Source organism: Panthera uncia, chromosome F2, assembly GCF_023721935.1.
Source record: "Panthera uncia isolate 11264 chromosome F2, Puncia_PCG_1.0, whole genome shotgun sequence".
NCBI classification, from domain to species: Eukaryota; Metazoa; Chordata; class Mammalia; order Carnivora; family Felidae; genus Panthera; species Panthera uncia.
This window is the reverse complement of record NC_064812.1, coordinates 26,009,344-26,025,948: the sequence shown is the minus strand read 5'-3', so window position 1 is coordinate 26,025,948 and position 16,605 is coordinate 26,009,344. Positions and strand designations below refer to the sequence as shown.

At 34.1% G+C, this 16,605-nt stretch overlaps 1 protein-coding gene across 3 annotated transcripts in view; it reads right to left on the bottom strand.

Moving 5' to 3' along the window:
- CSMD3 (CUB and Sushi multiple domains 3) overlaps positions 1-16,605 on the bottom strand; it is a 1,252,643-nt gene that overhangs the window by 274,192 nt on the left and 961,846 nt on the right. For all 3 annotated transcript variants that reach the window (XM_049632997.1, XM_049632998.1, XM_049632999.1), the window contains 2 exons: positions 9,811-9,949; positions 6,390-6,577 (listed from right to left, as the gene is read on the bottom strand). In XM_049632997.1, coding sequence (XP_049488954.1) covers positions 6,390-6,577; positions 9,811-9,949 — 327 coding nt within the window. The remainder of the gene's footprint in view (positions 1-6,389; positions 6,578-9,810; positions 9,950-16,605) is intronic.

The following is a 16,605-nucleotide window of genomic DNA, read 5'->3' as shown; positions in this document are numbered from 1 at the left end:
TCTTTCTATTTATTCAATTTTTTAAATTATTATTTATTTTTGAGAGACAGAGCATGAGTGGGGGAATGGCAGAGAGAGAGGGAGACACAGAATCCAAAGCAGGCTCTGGGTTCTGAGCTCTGAGCTGTCAGCACAGAGCCCAATGTGGGGCTCAAACTCACAAACCATGAGATAATGACCTGGGATGCTTAACCAAGTGAGATGCTTAACCAACTGAGCCACCCAGGAGCCCCTCTTCTCCTTTTCTTTCCTTTCCTTTTTCTTTTGTTTTCCTCTTAAATAGGTCTTCTTTATAAGCCTGTTAGCTTGCAGATATAAGTAGCTATTCCTAAAGAGCCAAGTTCTCCTTATAAAATGCAGGACAGAGATGTATCTCTAAGATTTCTGATATTTCAGTAATGTTATTATTCTATGATTCTAATTATGACTTGATTTCAAAATGAGAAGACACCTCTTTAGGTTGCTCAAAATCAATCAATTAAACAATTACCAAAATTATGGTGTGTAAGCACTTATTCTAAGGTACTAATTGTATACTGGTGAATAACAGAGATCTTGCTCTTAAGACGCTTGTATTTTAATATATGTGTAGGGAGTTAGTGGAGTAAATGGGCGTGCAGAGAGTAAATAAGCGAGTAAAATTAATTGGCACTATTTCTAAGGAACTCTGATGCAAAAAAAATTCATAATGCTGTGGTATTAGGACAAGTTTAGAATTATTGATAATAAATCTCTGCATTTTAAGACTTTTGCAAATCAGGTAAAGATGTACTTAGAAAAAAAAATATAGCCACAAAAGTTCATATTAGAAGAGAAAAAATTCGGAAAATTAGTAAGGTAAGTATTTATTTCGATAAACCTGAAAAAAGAGAAAGCAGAGATGCAGAGAAAATAGACAGGAAGAAATACTATTACTAACACAAGAACCAAACGTTAATAAAAAACATACAGCAACAAATTAAGTAAGAAAATACTGCAAATATTTTATGTCAACAATTTGAAAACTTGGATGAAAATAATTTTTAGGAAGCCGACTTTGAGAGATCAAAGATAAAGTAGAAAACCTGGATAGATTTATAACCACTAAAATTCTACTACCTCAGATCACCAAGTCCCTAGTTCTACAGGGAAGTTCTCACAAATGTTTGAGAAATAGATGATCCCTATCTTATACAAATTATTCTAGATATTAGAAAAGTAAGAATGCTCCCAAAGTTGGGGGGTTGTATAGTCTTGATCAAAACTAGACAAAGACAATTATATAGGAAGGAAAATCTATAATGTAATAAATAATTTTATAATATATTCTTATAATTTTATAATAATATTTAATTTATACAAAGGAAAACCATGTGATATTTTCAGTAGCTGATGAAAAAGTAGTTGATGAACTTCAATCCCAGAATGATTAAGGAATTTTTAGTAGATCAGGAATGGAAGGGAACTTCCTATAAATTGATAAAAAATATATCTAGATAGTGTAACATTTTGGATAAGCATGTCCATTGTGGAGCCCAATCTGAATCAGATCTTAGCTCTGCCACATGACTGGGCTAATTACTTAACCTTGTGCTAAAACTTCTTCATTCAGAGTGGTAAATGATTTTTATATGTAAATAACCTTGAAATGTCTCTGAAAACAATGAGTTAAAAAATTTGAGCCCTTATTAACATCGCCCCAACCAATAGAAAATACTTAAAGGTAAAACACTAGATGAATTTGCTTCAAAATCAGTAATGACAGAAGAATGATGGCTACCACTGTTTAATTTGATATGATACTAAATTTTTTGCCCTGATCATTAAGCCAAGGGGGTGAGGGGCGGGGGAGTGTATAGACTAGGAAAAAACAAACAAACAAAAAACCCCAACAAACAAACAAGAAAAAAAGAAACAGAACTGTCACTGGGTACACAGAAAATCCAAAAAAAATCCATTAAAAATTATGATAACTAATGAAAGAGTTAAGAAGTCTTGCTAGATACTAGTTAATTACAAAAATCCATGCATTAGCAACAATGAATAAAATCTAATAATAAAAATATCATTAATTACAATGGAAACTACAAGCCATTTAAGATTTAGATGAGAAAACTTTTATAAAGAAAATTATAAACTATTACTGAAAGACAATGAGGAAGGTATGAATAAGTTGAGAGATATGCCATAATAATAGTTGAAAAGACTAAGTATCAGACATCAATTTATTCCAAATAATTTATAAATACAATGCAGTACCAATGAAATTCAAGAGGCAGAAAGAACTTAATTCTAAAATCTAAATAAAATTTAAAAAGGTTAATAGAGACCGAGACAATTTTGCCTACCTCATGTCTACTTATTTTAAAGCTATAGTAGTAAAATTCAGAGAAATCTTGGCTTGGAATAGATAAACAGGCCAATAGAACAGAATAGACAAGTCAGAAACAGTGATAGAGAGACTTGCTATTTGAGAACAGTAGCATTGTCTTGTCAAGAAATGGTGGTAGCTCCATTCACACAAAGAATAGAATAAAATAAAATTAGATTCCTCGGTTACAGAAAAATACTCCACACACATGAAAAAGATGAAAAATGAAAGGCAAAGCTTTAAAACTTTAGAGCAAGTTGAGGAAAATGCCTTTATGAACTCCACATGAGGAAACAAAATGCCTTTTTTATTTTTTTATTAATTTTTTTTTAATGTTTATTCATTTTTGAGAGACAGAGAGAGACAGAGCATGAGCAGGGAAGGGGCAGAGAGAGGGAGACGCAGAATCGGAAGCAGGCTCCAGGCTCTGAGCTGTCAGCTCAGAGCCCAATGCGGGGCTCGAACTCACGAACTGTGAGATCACGACCTGAGCCGAAGTCGGGCACTCAACCGACTGAGCCACCCAGGCGCCCCCAAAATGCCTTTTTTAAATCAAGGCATAATAATGTTTCAAGGTTTCGTAGCCTTCACAAACTATGAATAAAAGGAAATGATAAATATAGATATTGACTTTTGAAACTTTTATACAGCAAAAGAAACCAGAAAGAAAGTGAAAATGTTTGCCAAAGATGGTGTAAGATTTTTACTACAACATGGAACATGAATAAAGGATTAATATCCATAATACAAAAAGAATTTCCTATAAACAAAAAAAAAAAAAAGAAACAGGCAACCTACTAGAAAAATGTGCAACAGTAGAATATGCAATTAACAAAAAGGGAACCTCAGTATAAAAATAGGAAGAAGATGTTCAGCTTAATAGTAATTACAGAAAAGACAATAAAAATGACCATGACATACATTTAATACTCATGAGGCTGACAATTTTCAAGCGTGACAAGAGCACTGGATTTTCAAAAGTGTGGGGTTCCTTAAAATCACTATCTTGAAAAGATAGTGATAATGCTGCAGGTTGCAGCATTATTTACAATAGCCAAAACATGGAAACAACCTCAGTGACGCAACAGATGAATGAGCAGAGAAAATGTGGTTTATCTATACAATGGAATACTATTCGTCCATGAAAGAAGGAAATCCTGCCATTTGGGACAAATATATGGACCTTGAGAGCATTATGCTAAGTGAAGTAAGACTGACAAAGACAAATACTGTGTGATCTCACTTATGTGTAACCTAAAAAGACAAACCAAACTCATAAATGCAGATAACAGACTTGTAGCTGCCAGAGGACAAGATGGAAGTTGGATGAAATAGGTGAATGGGATGAAAAGGTACACACTTTCATTTATAAAGCAATGTATGGCATGGTAACTATAGTTAACAATAGTGTATTGCATATTTGCAAATTGCTAGGAGAATAGATCTTAAAAGTTCTCATGAACACATACACAAAATGTGTAACTATATGTAGCTACACATAGTTGCCTAAACGCTGTGGTGATCATTTCACGATATACACATATATCAAGTCATTATATTGTACACCTAAAATTAATATAATTTATATGATGTTATGTGTCAATTATATCTTCATTTTTTAATATGAAGTTTCTGACGTGCTTTCCTTGTTGTTGAAAATATAAATTGGTATAACCTCTTCTTTGAATAACTAGGCAATATGGAGTTAGTCAAGAGGTTTATAGTCTTTGACCCAATAATTCCACTCCTGGGCAGATAGGTACCGTAGAGACACTCTCACAGTTATGCTCAAGAAGGCATGCAAAAGAATGTTAATTTCATCATGATTCATTTCTGGTAGTGAAAAACTGAAACAACATGTGTCTATCAGAAAAATCTGTAAATTAACTGTGGTACAGTCATATGATGGAATATCATAAAGAAATTAATGAACTAAGCCTACGTATCTCTATTATTGATAAATCTCAAAAACAATGTAAAGGGAAAAAACAATTTTCACAAGGATATGTACCTGATGGAAATAGAAAATTTTTATCAAAATAGGATGAAGGATATGTACATGACAGAACACATTAAAATACAGGGGCGCCTGGGTGGCTCAGTTGGGTAAGTGTCTGACTCTTGATTTCGGTTCAGGTCATGATCTCACAGTTCATGGGATCGAGCCCCATGTCAGGCTCTGCACTTCATGTACAGCCTGCTTATGATTCTCACTCTCCTTCTCTCTATCTCTCCCCCACTCTGCTGCTTTCTCTCTCAAAAGTAAATAAACATTAAAAAAAGAAAATATTAAAATACCTGTAAGCATACATTCATGGAAAAATAAGTAACATATTAAGAATTAGGAGGGAACTATGATCAAAAGGGTAGGACTAAAAATAGTCTTGATTGCTCATTATGGTCTGCCTGGATAGCCAGCTAGCTTGGCCCTACCCATTGTATAGTGTGGAAAGGCTCTTCCACATAGAGAGATTAGTTTGGTACTTAAGTTCAACCTGGTGTAAGACCAATGCCTCCTAACCCATTGTTATAAGGCCTAAGCTTCTCCAGAGGGTTTGGAGCAGCTATCATGCCTCGGGCCCCAATAAATAGCTGGGAACCCAAATCCTCATTGTCTGGTATCAAACACCTTGTAAATTCTTGCACTGACAAGGCCATTTTTTTTTTTCTTTTTACTTTCCTCTATAAGATGAGAGACTCATAGAGGGCTCAACCTTTCCACTATAATGAAATCCACACCATGTCCATATCCAGGAGATAACTTGACCCTGGCATGCATTTCCAAATTTTGTTGGAGATATTGGAGGATTCCAAGCATCCGTATATTGTTAATATGTGAGTTTTCCCATTCCCTATAAAAGATTTCCTTAACCCATGTCATGTAAAGTTGTGTAATTTACCTTTACTTCTTTTGATAGACCTGAAGAGACACACCCTTGTTCTACAGCAAATGCAAAAGGATTTTCTAGTGTATATATAATATTATATTTTTTAAGGCAAGAAAAGAGAGATCTGAAGCAAGTGTGACACAATATAAAGGTCTGTCAGATTAATGGTGGATAATTTGAAGTTTGTTTTTTTATCCTGTATAATCTTCAGTTATTGAAAATAGTTCATAATGAAAAAAAGCCAGGTGGCAAGTAACAAATCCAAAATATGTCTTTTTAGAACTCAAATAATATGACAAATTATAGGTATGTCCTTCATAAGCTCAATTATTGAAAAAAACAAGTTTTAACTTTAAACAACTAAGACCTATTTATTCTTATAGTCACTGAGCATGAAAATTACAAAAAATATATTAATAAATATCCATTGGGGCGTCTGGGTGGCTCAGTTGGTTAAGTGTATAACTTCGGCTCAGGTCATGATCTCACAGTTTGTGTGTTCAAGCCCCACAACAGACTCTGTGCTGACGGTTCAGAGCCTGGAGGCTGCTTCAGAGTCTGTGTGTCCCTCTCTCTCTGCCCTTCCCCGCTTGCTCTCTGTCTCTCTCTATCAAAAATAAATAAACATTAAAAAAAATTAAAAAACCACATCCATAGGCATTGTAATATTGATTCCTCTAAATACTTGAAGAAATACTCTAAAATATTTTAATTATCACTATATTTTACTCTCCCTATTCTGAATGTTGACACACTTAAATATCTTTAGACATTTTCTGAAATGGAATTATCAGTATACTTTGTTCTCCTTATCACTGAAAGTAGTCTCTGAACAAACATGAATGAATCTTCAGCTTCCAAAAATTTCATCTTTTTAAAAATATTTTGTGGTCTTAGCCAACTACCACAATGTACTAACTGCTAACTTGTTTGCCTGATACATTTCCTTCGGTAGGAATTAGGGAAATGCTAATTTCCTTCATACTGATAGGAAAAGTCTACATTGAGAGCTCTTCTATGAGATGAATTGTAGGCAGTCTGTACTAAGATATACACATATAACTAACCATTGACAATGACCAACACAGAATTAATCTCCTGTATAAAATACACTCTAAATCATGCTGCAAAAATCAAATGTTCACATTTACCTTTATATTCTAAATGAAATCCAGTGTAACTAACAGATCCATCACTCCGAAAAGCCAAATGCATGGTATTTGAGCTGCTCTCTATTCTCTCTGGTAACTTGCTGTCTTGAAAACTTCCAATCAGTGGGCTATTACTGTCTGGTCCATCGTATATGTAGAGGAAGTCATAATTTGGCTCTATGCTAAAACTAAAAGAAAAAGAGAGAGAGAGAAAAGGAATTGGAATGGTTATTGCTGAGGTATTAAGTATAACAGTCATATAATCATATATTAATTCAGTCAACATCTTTAAAAATAACAGACTCTGCCAAAGTAAGCTAACTTGAAAAGTTACCTGGCAACAAGAAACTGAATATGGATATCAAAACAGTAGAAAAGAGAAAGGACACCTTGATATTTTCAAATATTTGTAAGTTGGCCTTGTGTCTACAAGGAATACAAATGATAGTAAGGCAGTTTATCTAATGAAAGGGTACAAGGTTTGAAGTCAGAGATCTAAGTTCGAGCCTTGCTTCTGCCGTTGTTAGCTACATATCCTTATGTAAATTACTTTATATCAATAAAATGTGGAGGACAGCATCTAATTTTAAAATTTTTCACCCAGATATTTTGCATCATGAAAATGTAACCTTTTTCCTTTGTCAATGGTATTATTTGCCTTGAACTTCAAAACTTACAAGCATATTTGCTGTTTAAAATTCAGCTCTACATAGCAGATTCAAGCAAAAGTTTGAAATACAAAACTTACATTTATTTTACTCAAATGAAGTACTGAGTATTGTATTAGGTATTATTTTCCCCCAGGGTAATATATTTTCTTCCTCTAGAAGTTGATGTAAGAGAAATCAAACCCACACACTGTTTGTCAAAATTAAATAATGTGTAAATAAGGACATTTTAATGTGTAAATTATTCAAGTCAATGTTTTGAATTGTAAAATTTGCATCATAAATTTGCCTACACAACCTTCAAAAGTATGAGAATTGTCTCAGAATGGTTACAGAATCCATATATTTAGAAAGCAAAAGACACACAGTCATTTGTTTCTCTATTACCTAGTTCATAATGTGACAGAGAAAAAGATGGACTCAATTGGGTCATTAAGAAAAGTCAACAAGTTCACGATATAGAATAAAATAGTTAAAGCTTGCAATTGTTAAACATCCATCAGTGGAGAAACTATCTTGTCAAATTTTACCATCTTTGCACATAAATAAGAAATTTGGTTAGGTAAGAAATGTTCTTTCCAAATCTACTGGATTTATAGAGGTTAAGTTTCCACAACAATTCTAATCCTTAACATGTGCATGTATGAGGGACAGGAATCCAGCTACTTTACTTGTGCATTAAATGGTGGTGAAGAAAGACTGGTAAAATGCAGACGTTTCCAAACTTTCCACAAATAAGGAACCCTGTACCATGAGATAATTAGGGGACCACCACATCGTTCTGTCCTAATTCATTTAGTGTACCTTCACACATCTAAAGCAATTGCTCTTGAAAGCTTTCAGTGGATATGAGGCCTAAAGTTTGGTAACTTTGGCTGTAATAGAGCAGAAATCAGAGGAGAAGACTTTATTTTGTTATTTACTACCCTTCTTCTGGGATAAAACACAAACTTTCTAAACTTCATCTCTTTCCATATTAAGATTTGATCAGTATTGCAACTTTCTTACCTATGTCACTGTTGGCAGAATCACTTGAAAGAGGTGCTTTCTAAATGATATGATGGTTATGTATTATCCTTAGAAGCCCCATAAGCCTATTAACAATGGACTATCATCCATTTTTTTTTAAATTTCTAGTTTAGGCTTAAATACTTCAAAATATTGTTTTAAAACTTCTTTAAAAGTGAGAGTAAAACAAAGAAATATTTTTAAGGAAATTTTAGAATCTTAGCTGTAATGACTCCTTTTCCTGAAAAAAAAAAGAGTGCATTCTAATAGTACCTCCTATTTTACAAGGCAGTTTTATAAATATTAACTTGGTCTTGTCAATAATCCTGTGGTATAAGGAAGGGATTATCGTTTTCATTTTCCCAATGAGTATGCTAAGTGATCTCCCTAGGGTCAAATAATAAATGACAGAGCTGGAAATCAAATTTAGGTCATGTATTTTGCCTAATATAGCCTTCTACCACTCATTTATGAACTACGATACTTTTATAAGCCCACTAAGGCCTTATATCATTCAAATAGACATTTCTAATGTCTATACTGCCATTTCCCCAACTGTAAAAAGAGTATAATAACTTCGGCAAATTGTCTCAAAACTGGATCCTGGCATATGACTAACACTATCATCGTTGTTTCGTGATTACCAATGATCAATTGTATCACTGCAAATTATAAAAATAGAAAGTCTGTATATTTACACTTTTTCACATTTGTCTGAGCTCAAATTAGTTTTTAAGACCAGTTTTAAAGATTTAACTTTAACATCTTACGTAAATTCCAAGCAGCTTTAACATACTGGCAGAAGGAAAGGCTGTGTTACCAGAGCCAACATACATCAGTCTTGGACACTGAAGGTTAGGAACATTTCTACTTAGGAACTCCTTGAATTGCTGATACCTAACACCTCCCATAGAAATATTAAGGAAAAGCATTAGGACAGGTTTTGCGACAATTGGTGCTAGTTCCATGTGAAGAAACAGGTTCATTGCAAAAAGTAAGGCACCGGAGGTAACACAGATGGTGGTGGCTGAGTTAGAGCTCAAAGTCAGCTGCCTTCTTTCCCACACAGAAGCCTGCATCTTCCACCACTTCTGTATTAAGCCTACCCTGCTATTGACATTGCTAACTAACAAATGCAAAGTCTGGAATGCTGTCTTGTAAAGCTCTATCATGAGACAAGTTATGCTGAGAAATCATATGGGAGTGATTCATCAAATTCTTCTTTGTCAACTTGACTTAATGAGATCACCAGAAAAATAAGAGGTAGAATGTATGTTTTCATAAGCCCAACGGTGATGCTGCACAATATGGGTACTTAGAGGCTATGAAAAGATTTTGGGTGGTACACAAATAGAAGGAAAAAATTCTGGGAATACTGACCTTTTAATCTTGAGTTTTGGGAAAAACTGAATTTTTTGAAGCAGTGACAGTAAATACAGGGAGAGAGGAAGGGTTATAAAGAGATGACATTTCATGAGAGTCAATAAACCTCTCGACCTTCAACATGTTTCCTCCACACGGAAATCTGGTGAAGATGCTCACCCACTAGGCCTTCAGAGCTGCACGAGCACCTACATCAGTACACAAGGCTTTGAAAAGTGTTGATTGCAAAGTATTGGTGTTGGAATTAATGAAAACTAATTAAAGTGTCATATACAGAAACAAAACTTTGCCTAGTGTGAATGCTAAAGTAAAATAACTATAAACGATATATTTTTTTAATGTAGAAATGCACAGGAACTCACCTGATAAATGCCAAAGAGATAACATAGTCTGTGTTGACAGTGATAGTCCAGTCACAGTCCCTGCTATGGGGATATGGATGAGGGAAGTTTGGCGAAAGAATAAAGCCTGAAGATCCTGTTAGATTGCCTCCGCAAGGTGCTTTAATTTAAACAAACAAACAAACAAACAAAACCCTTAAGTGATTCATAAAATTTATTAGCTATCAGTATCTGTGCAAACACTTCTCTAAAAAAATTTAGAAGGCTTCATATAGACCTGACTTTTTCTAGTATTGAATGCTTGAAAACATGGCATTGTCTTTCAAGAAAGACCATTAAAATATTAAATACATATGTACATGGTTACAGTGAATTTAGCTTCTTTACTGGTTTCAAAAGAAAAGAAGAAATTACATATGTACTTCTCTCTCTTTCTATTACTATTTGGTTTCATGTAAAAGATAAGCATTGAGAAGAGAGGTGTAGATGGTTTTCCACGGTTGCTAAGAAAAAATCTGAAGGTCTCAAGAAAAAGTAACAAAACAAATCAAAACAAAATCTCTAATAATAAGTGGAATAATGGGATATGAGACATTTGGCTCATTTTCACATTTTCCCTGGTACATTTTTTTTATGTATTTATGGAGGAAGAGTCTTTGGCAATAGTGAATGAATGAGAATGGATAATTATCTGAGAACCTACAGCACTTTACAATAAAACATTCACACTGAATATTACCATATCGCTAAATTCTAGTTGTCTCATTTGTTGATGAAAATAGACAGACACTACAATTATTACAGTCCCAAACAAAGGTTTCTGTAACTCTTCAATGAAGAGGCTCAAAAACTTGTGAGTGAAATTCAGGGAATCGATTCTTAAAGGGATTATTGTTGAAGTCCAAGTTTGACAGTTTATGATAAAATAATATACAGAATCGGCAGCTTTAGAAAAAATAGAGACATGAAGATATGGAGGGGCCCAGTTGAGTGGGGCAGCGGGGGTGTAAAAACACACATATACACACACAGGTGAGAGACAGCTTGAGATCATGATCTCATGATGTCTCATAAACATAATTAGCACATCAATATTCTCCTGAGTTTTAAAATTACAGTTTCCTCACATAAGTCTTACCATTCAATTATAAGACATTTTGGATTCTTTTGACAGTAACAAACTGGTTTTGGAAGAAGGAGAATTTTATTTGGGGCATTTTAGAACTTCATTCTTTGCCTGAGTCTAGATATGCAAAATCATCACTATAATTTAGTAATTTTTGCCAACTATATTATGGATGTCTGCTATTACATTTTTCCACACCCCTCCCCTCCCTTTGTCTCAGTGTCTCAATGACAGTAGATAACCTCAGTTCCTTCTCTACTGAGAATATTTATTTGCTCAGACTTAATTTATTTACCATTGCTTACCTATTGCCTGCACATCTTTGTGGAACTTATCAAATGATGAGACATAAATATGTCAACTTTCTTCAGTCTGCCCTCTTCAAATTTCAATGTCCCCTGAATATTTCTCTTTACAATCAGAGGATAGAGTCCCTCCTGTTAATCAGGATAACACCCTTTACCTGGTCACATAATCTCTCTTCCTTCTCTGGATTCTTGTTTCCTTTGTCACTTATAATCTCGCTGCTTCATCGCCTTTCTCTACAGACATGTTCAGATCTCTTTCATCCAAAAAATAAAACAAAGTTCCTTATGACCTATTTCTTTTCACCTTTTATTTTCAACTGAATATGTTGAATTTTACCCATTGATTAAGAAATCTCCTCACCCTTTCATGTTTGGTTAAATGGCCTTACTGTGAAGAATCACCCTTACCCATATGACTCAGATAAAACTCACCTATGTATTAGATAGGACCCCTTGAATAAGCCCCCTTATTTTCCTGTCATAAGACTGTAGATTCCTATTCTTTGACTCAAATGAGTAGCAAAATTCACTCGTTAATCAGAATAAAATACATGTAATGAAACATTGGCTAACCTTTTGTCCTTCCTCTGGGCCCCTGAACTTAGGCCCCCCCTCAGCCTTGAGCCAGCATAGAACTCCTCCTGAGGACAGGATGGGCTTGGAAGATATTCTCTGCTCTACTGATTGATTAAGCCACACTTTCATCCTGCTCCTTACACCTGGTTCTTTCTAGCCTTGTATACTCCACTGTCGATGAGAAGAATCCCTTTTGCTTAACTCCTGAGAAACTTGTAGATCTTACGGTCACAGTGTTTTCCCAGTTACAATGGTTCACCCTCAACATGCACACTGCAATAGTTCTTTATGAATAAAAGTGTCTCCTATTTATTTATAATTTTTAAAAAAAACTATAAGTCTTTTGGAAAGGAGATCTAATCTCATGAGCTCTTTCTTCAGTTGGATGTTGTATTTACTGAAAGGCAGACTAACATGGTTAGCGAAGCAGGTCATCACCCGGAAAAACTCTCAAAGAAAAACACCAAAGTATTCGTCCTGGGAAAACTTCTCTTCAGATTTAGAATTGTTTTCCTTTTAAATTATATTTACAGAGACACAACAACCTTTTTATTGCTTACAGACTCTCAATGGCTTTCTTAGGTTCTTCCCATCTCTCATCCCCTCTCCAAACACTGCTATCTCTCTCAGTTTCCCTGTCCCCAACACATTCGCTTCTTAGGCTACCCTGAAAAGACTGTTGTATTGATTCATTTGATTTTTCTCTTCATATCTGTAGTCATTCTTCAGGGTTGGCTTTCACCTTAAATTCACTCTCCTTGTGGCAACTCCACTTCCAATTTTCTTCTAGGGTCTTTGTACAGACCTCAGTTTCATTGCTAGGTGTCTCTTTTTCCACTTCATCTTATGATTGTAATATTCTCCTGAGGTCCTTGCCTGGTTGTCTCTGATTTCTGCTCCATTACATTCTTCCATGTTGACAGTATCCCATTTTTTAATTCTAAGCCATATGCCCAAATGTTTAATGGCTATCTCTAATTGATAGCCTATGGGCACATCAAACAGAATATCTGACACATTCAGTCCTCAACTCAAAGTGGTTTCTTCTTTTGCATTCTAAGTTGTTTGATTAGCACTATCTTCCACCTATATTCCCAGGCTAGAAGTCAAGAGTCTTCTCTTTTCTTCACTGCATACATGCATCCAATCCATCAAGAAACACTTATAGATCCTCGTAGATACATTTCTACCTATTCCTCTTTCTTTGCCTACTACCATATTTCTAGATCGGATTCTTATCTGCCTCCTGAATTATTGCAATGACTTCTTGTTTCTCATGCCTCTGGTTTCTGCCAACTCATCCTTCTCCCAATAAAAAACATCTAATCATACTGTGCCCATGCATACAGTCCTGCAGTTATTTCACACTGCCTACAGGTAATGCCCCAACTCCAGTGTAACTTTTATGACCTGACCTTTGCAACTTTTCCAGTTTTATCAACTACATAATTTGCACTCAAACACTATCAAAATGCTTCTATTCTGGCACTTCTATGCCTTTGCCCATGCTATTTATTTTTGGTGAAAAATTTTTTTCTCTTGTACACTTATGTAACTCTTACTTATGTTTCAAGATTCGTCACTGCCTCCAGAAAGTTTTCCTGGAAATTCCCAGTCTGGGCTGAACTTCAGCTCTCTTCAACTTACTCTAGTATGCACAACACCTCTATGTTGGATCTTTTCCCTGACCATCTTTATTTAAATATTATATTCAGGTGTTTGCATTCATCACTAATCTGTAAGCCAAAGACTGTGCCTTATATGTTATTTAAAACTTGGGAATCAGTATATACTACACTTTCCATAAATGTTTGTGGAATTGCTAGTGGTTCTTTATATTGATTATGAAAACAGTAAAGATAACTAGGGATGAATGAACAGTAGAATTTGTAGCTTTGTATTTTGATAAAAATAATAGCATATTTTGCTTTTAAAACTTGCAAAATTATATGTGAACTTGAAAAAGTTATAAAAATACGTGTAATAATGGCAAATGTATATATGTATGTATATACAAATAAAAAACAAGAATGATAGCAAAATGTTCTTTTATTTTATTATATTTTTCTTGCTTAGGTAGTGGGATTACGTATAATTTGGGGAAAGCTAGGAGAGCAATTTTGTTTCAATTTTCCTTATTTTTCATAGGGAAAATTGGTCTTTTTAGTTTCCAGAAATTTTATACATATACATATGTCCATACATATGTTTATATCTTTTATCACAAAAGGTATGGGGAATTTTTTAGTACAGGAAAATATATTACATGTATTTTAATGTATCTTACTGGATATTTTCCATGATCATAATATAATTTAGGCATAAGATCATGTAAAATTCTCTTGATTCCGTTATTTATTTATCAAAGTTTTCCCAATGTATTTCATTGCTGTAGTTGATTTTGCAAATCTACAAAAGCCATTGAGACAAGCAGAGATATTATCTGACATTTGTAAATCCAAAATATTCAGTGAGTAAAGAAAATTTCCTTTTCCTTAAATATACTAAATTTTAAATAGCACTTGGAAAATGCATTTTAATTTTTATGCATCTAATCATCAAGCATCCAGAATAAGATTCTCCTTAAGTCAAATATATTTATGAATTAAATTTTCAGTTAGGTTACATGTAATTCTGACATTAATGATTTGTTCTGAGTGTAATTTGTCAAGAGGCAGTTACACAGGCAACTACTGATGACTATTTGGCAATTTTCTTAATTTTTCTGACCCCATTTAGTTTTATTTGTGTGTACTGACTTTAACAGCAGCCCACCCGCACTAATGTCTTTGTTATTTACCTTCATATGGAGTGGGACTACTTTCCCTCTGGCAATGTCAAAGCAATCTTCACATTGTCAATTTTGTTGGAATGAATTCTATTAACTTTCTTAAGATGACGTCCTTCTATTTGGTACTTGCTTTAAGGCTGACTACTTCTACATGCAAGCAAAATGCTTTATACTCCAGAGTCTGAGACATAGACTTACAGAGTTTCTAAAAAGTTCAGGGTTTAATCTTTGGCATAGTATTTCCAATCACATAGTTCTTTCTTATCAGTTTCAGAGGTCAAGATTTCTGCAGCCTTAGCAATTTTTCAAACTTTTTTTTTTTTTAGGTTATATTTTTTTCCTCAGAAAATCTCTAATGCATATCCTCTCCCCAAGCTATTTTTTCCTACCCCCCCAAAAATAGTACACAGCACCATAATCCATACAAAAACTTTCCACAACCTGCTCAATTTAAGTAAGATTTAATGGTCCACTATTTTTTCCCCTAGAATTAGGATTTGCTAGCTGAAGTCTTATCTACAAAGAATTTTGTAGGCTGGAATTTTATAACAGTCTACCACAAAACTCTCCTTTCCTTTATGTTTTATATTTTTCTGTATTCTTGAATTTTAGTGTAAAGCTGTTCAATATTGTAGGATTCTGAATATACAACATTTGACATTACATAGCCTTCTAATAAGCAACACTCTTTAGGTTGAAGAATTATAATAAAGCAAATGTTCTACATTCTACGGTCAGTCTGGAGAGTTCTATCATTTCTTCTTTACACCAAGATTCTCTTTGTGAGATAGTCAAATTCCAATTGTTTAGAATGTGGTGTTTTAATACAATTGGAATTTTTTAGGTTAACTGAAGAGTAAGCAAATGAAAAGTTCATTTTCTCAGGCTCTTTTTCTTGGAAAGCGTTTCTTAACTGTATTTTGTTCCTTGCGTGTATGAGTGTAGTTATGGTAAATATGGTAAATGTAAATGACTGATGATTTAGAATCTTGTAGTGGTACATGAAGAACAACATAAGTCTTTAACTGCAATAATGAAGAGTAAAGGGAAATATGGCTAAATCTGAACTGGTTCAAGATATGTTCTTATTTGGTATGTTTTTTCCAGTCTTCCTTTTTTTTTTTTCTTGTTATTTGCCTCATTTTCTACAGAAGTCTAAAACTGTCTCTTCCCTGTTTTGAGCTGGTAGATATCTTGCTTTGTGCATTAAATGTTTTTAAATGCCGATGTGTAAAATACAGAAAATGTGATGAGAAAATGTAGATTTTTTAGTTTTCATTTCACTAGAAAGTAGGTTCACAAGAACAGGGAACTTCTCCGTCATGCTTTACTGCTTATTCCTCCATGTTCAGAACAATGTCTAGGGCACATTGAATGGCTAACGAATTTTAGCTTGCAGCTCTTGCATAAGAAGTTACAAGATGGGGTAAGGGAAACCTGAATAATTGAGTGCTTGTGTTTGTTCACTTCTCACTGATGTACTAAACACTCTTTCTATTACCATGTGACTCAAAAAATCATTATGAATGATCATTGAATATGTATTTATGAGTTGGATATATGTGAATAAAAATAAAGTTTTCTTTCCTAAATGTGCTAGGTTTTCATATGCTGAGCGCTATAAGAAATAAAACCATGAACAATGAATGAGTGAATATGGGATCTTCTTTCAAGTTGCTTACAGTGTAATTTTATTTTATCAAAATAAAAACATATTTTTTTTAGAGTTAATGAATTGAATGTAAAGCCAAAGCTTTGAAACTAAACTTAAGTTTCAATAAAAAATTTTTTGAGAAGAAATAGCCATTAGAGAGGCAAGATGAATATGGCCCATTTTAAATGTAGAATCTGCATCAACTCTTTAAGTTTTAAAAGCAGTGCATAACTACAATTATATAGTAGATAAGGGAAAAATGAGACTTTTCAAGAGCTTTGATCCTTAACTTTTAACTTTTCCTCCTCCTCCTCCTCCTCCTCCTCCTCCCCCTTCCCCTCCTCCCTCTCCTCTCCCTCCT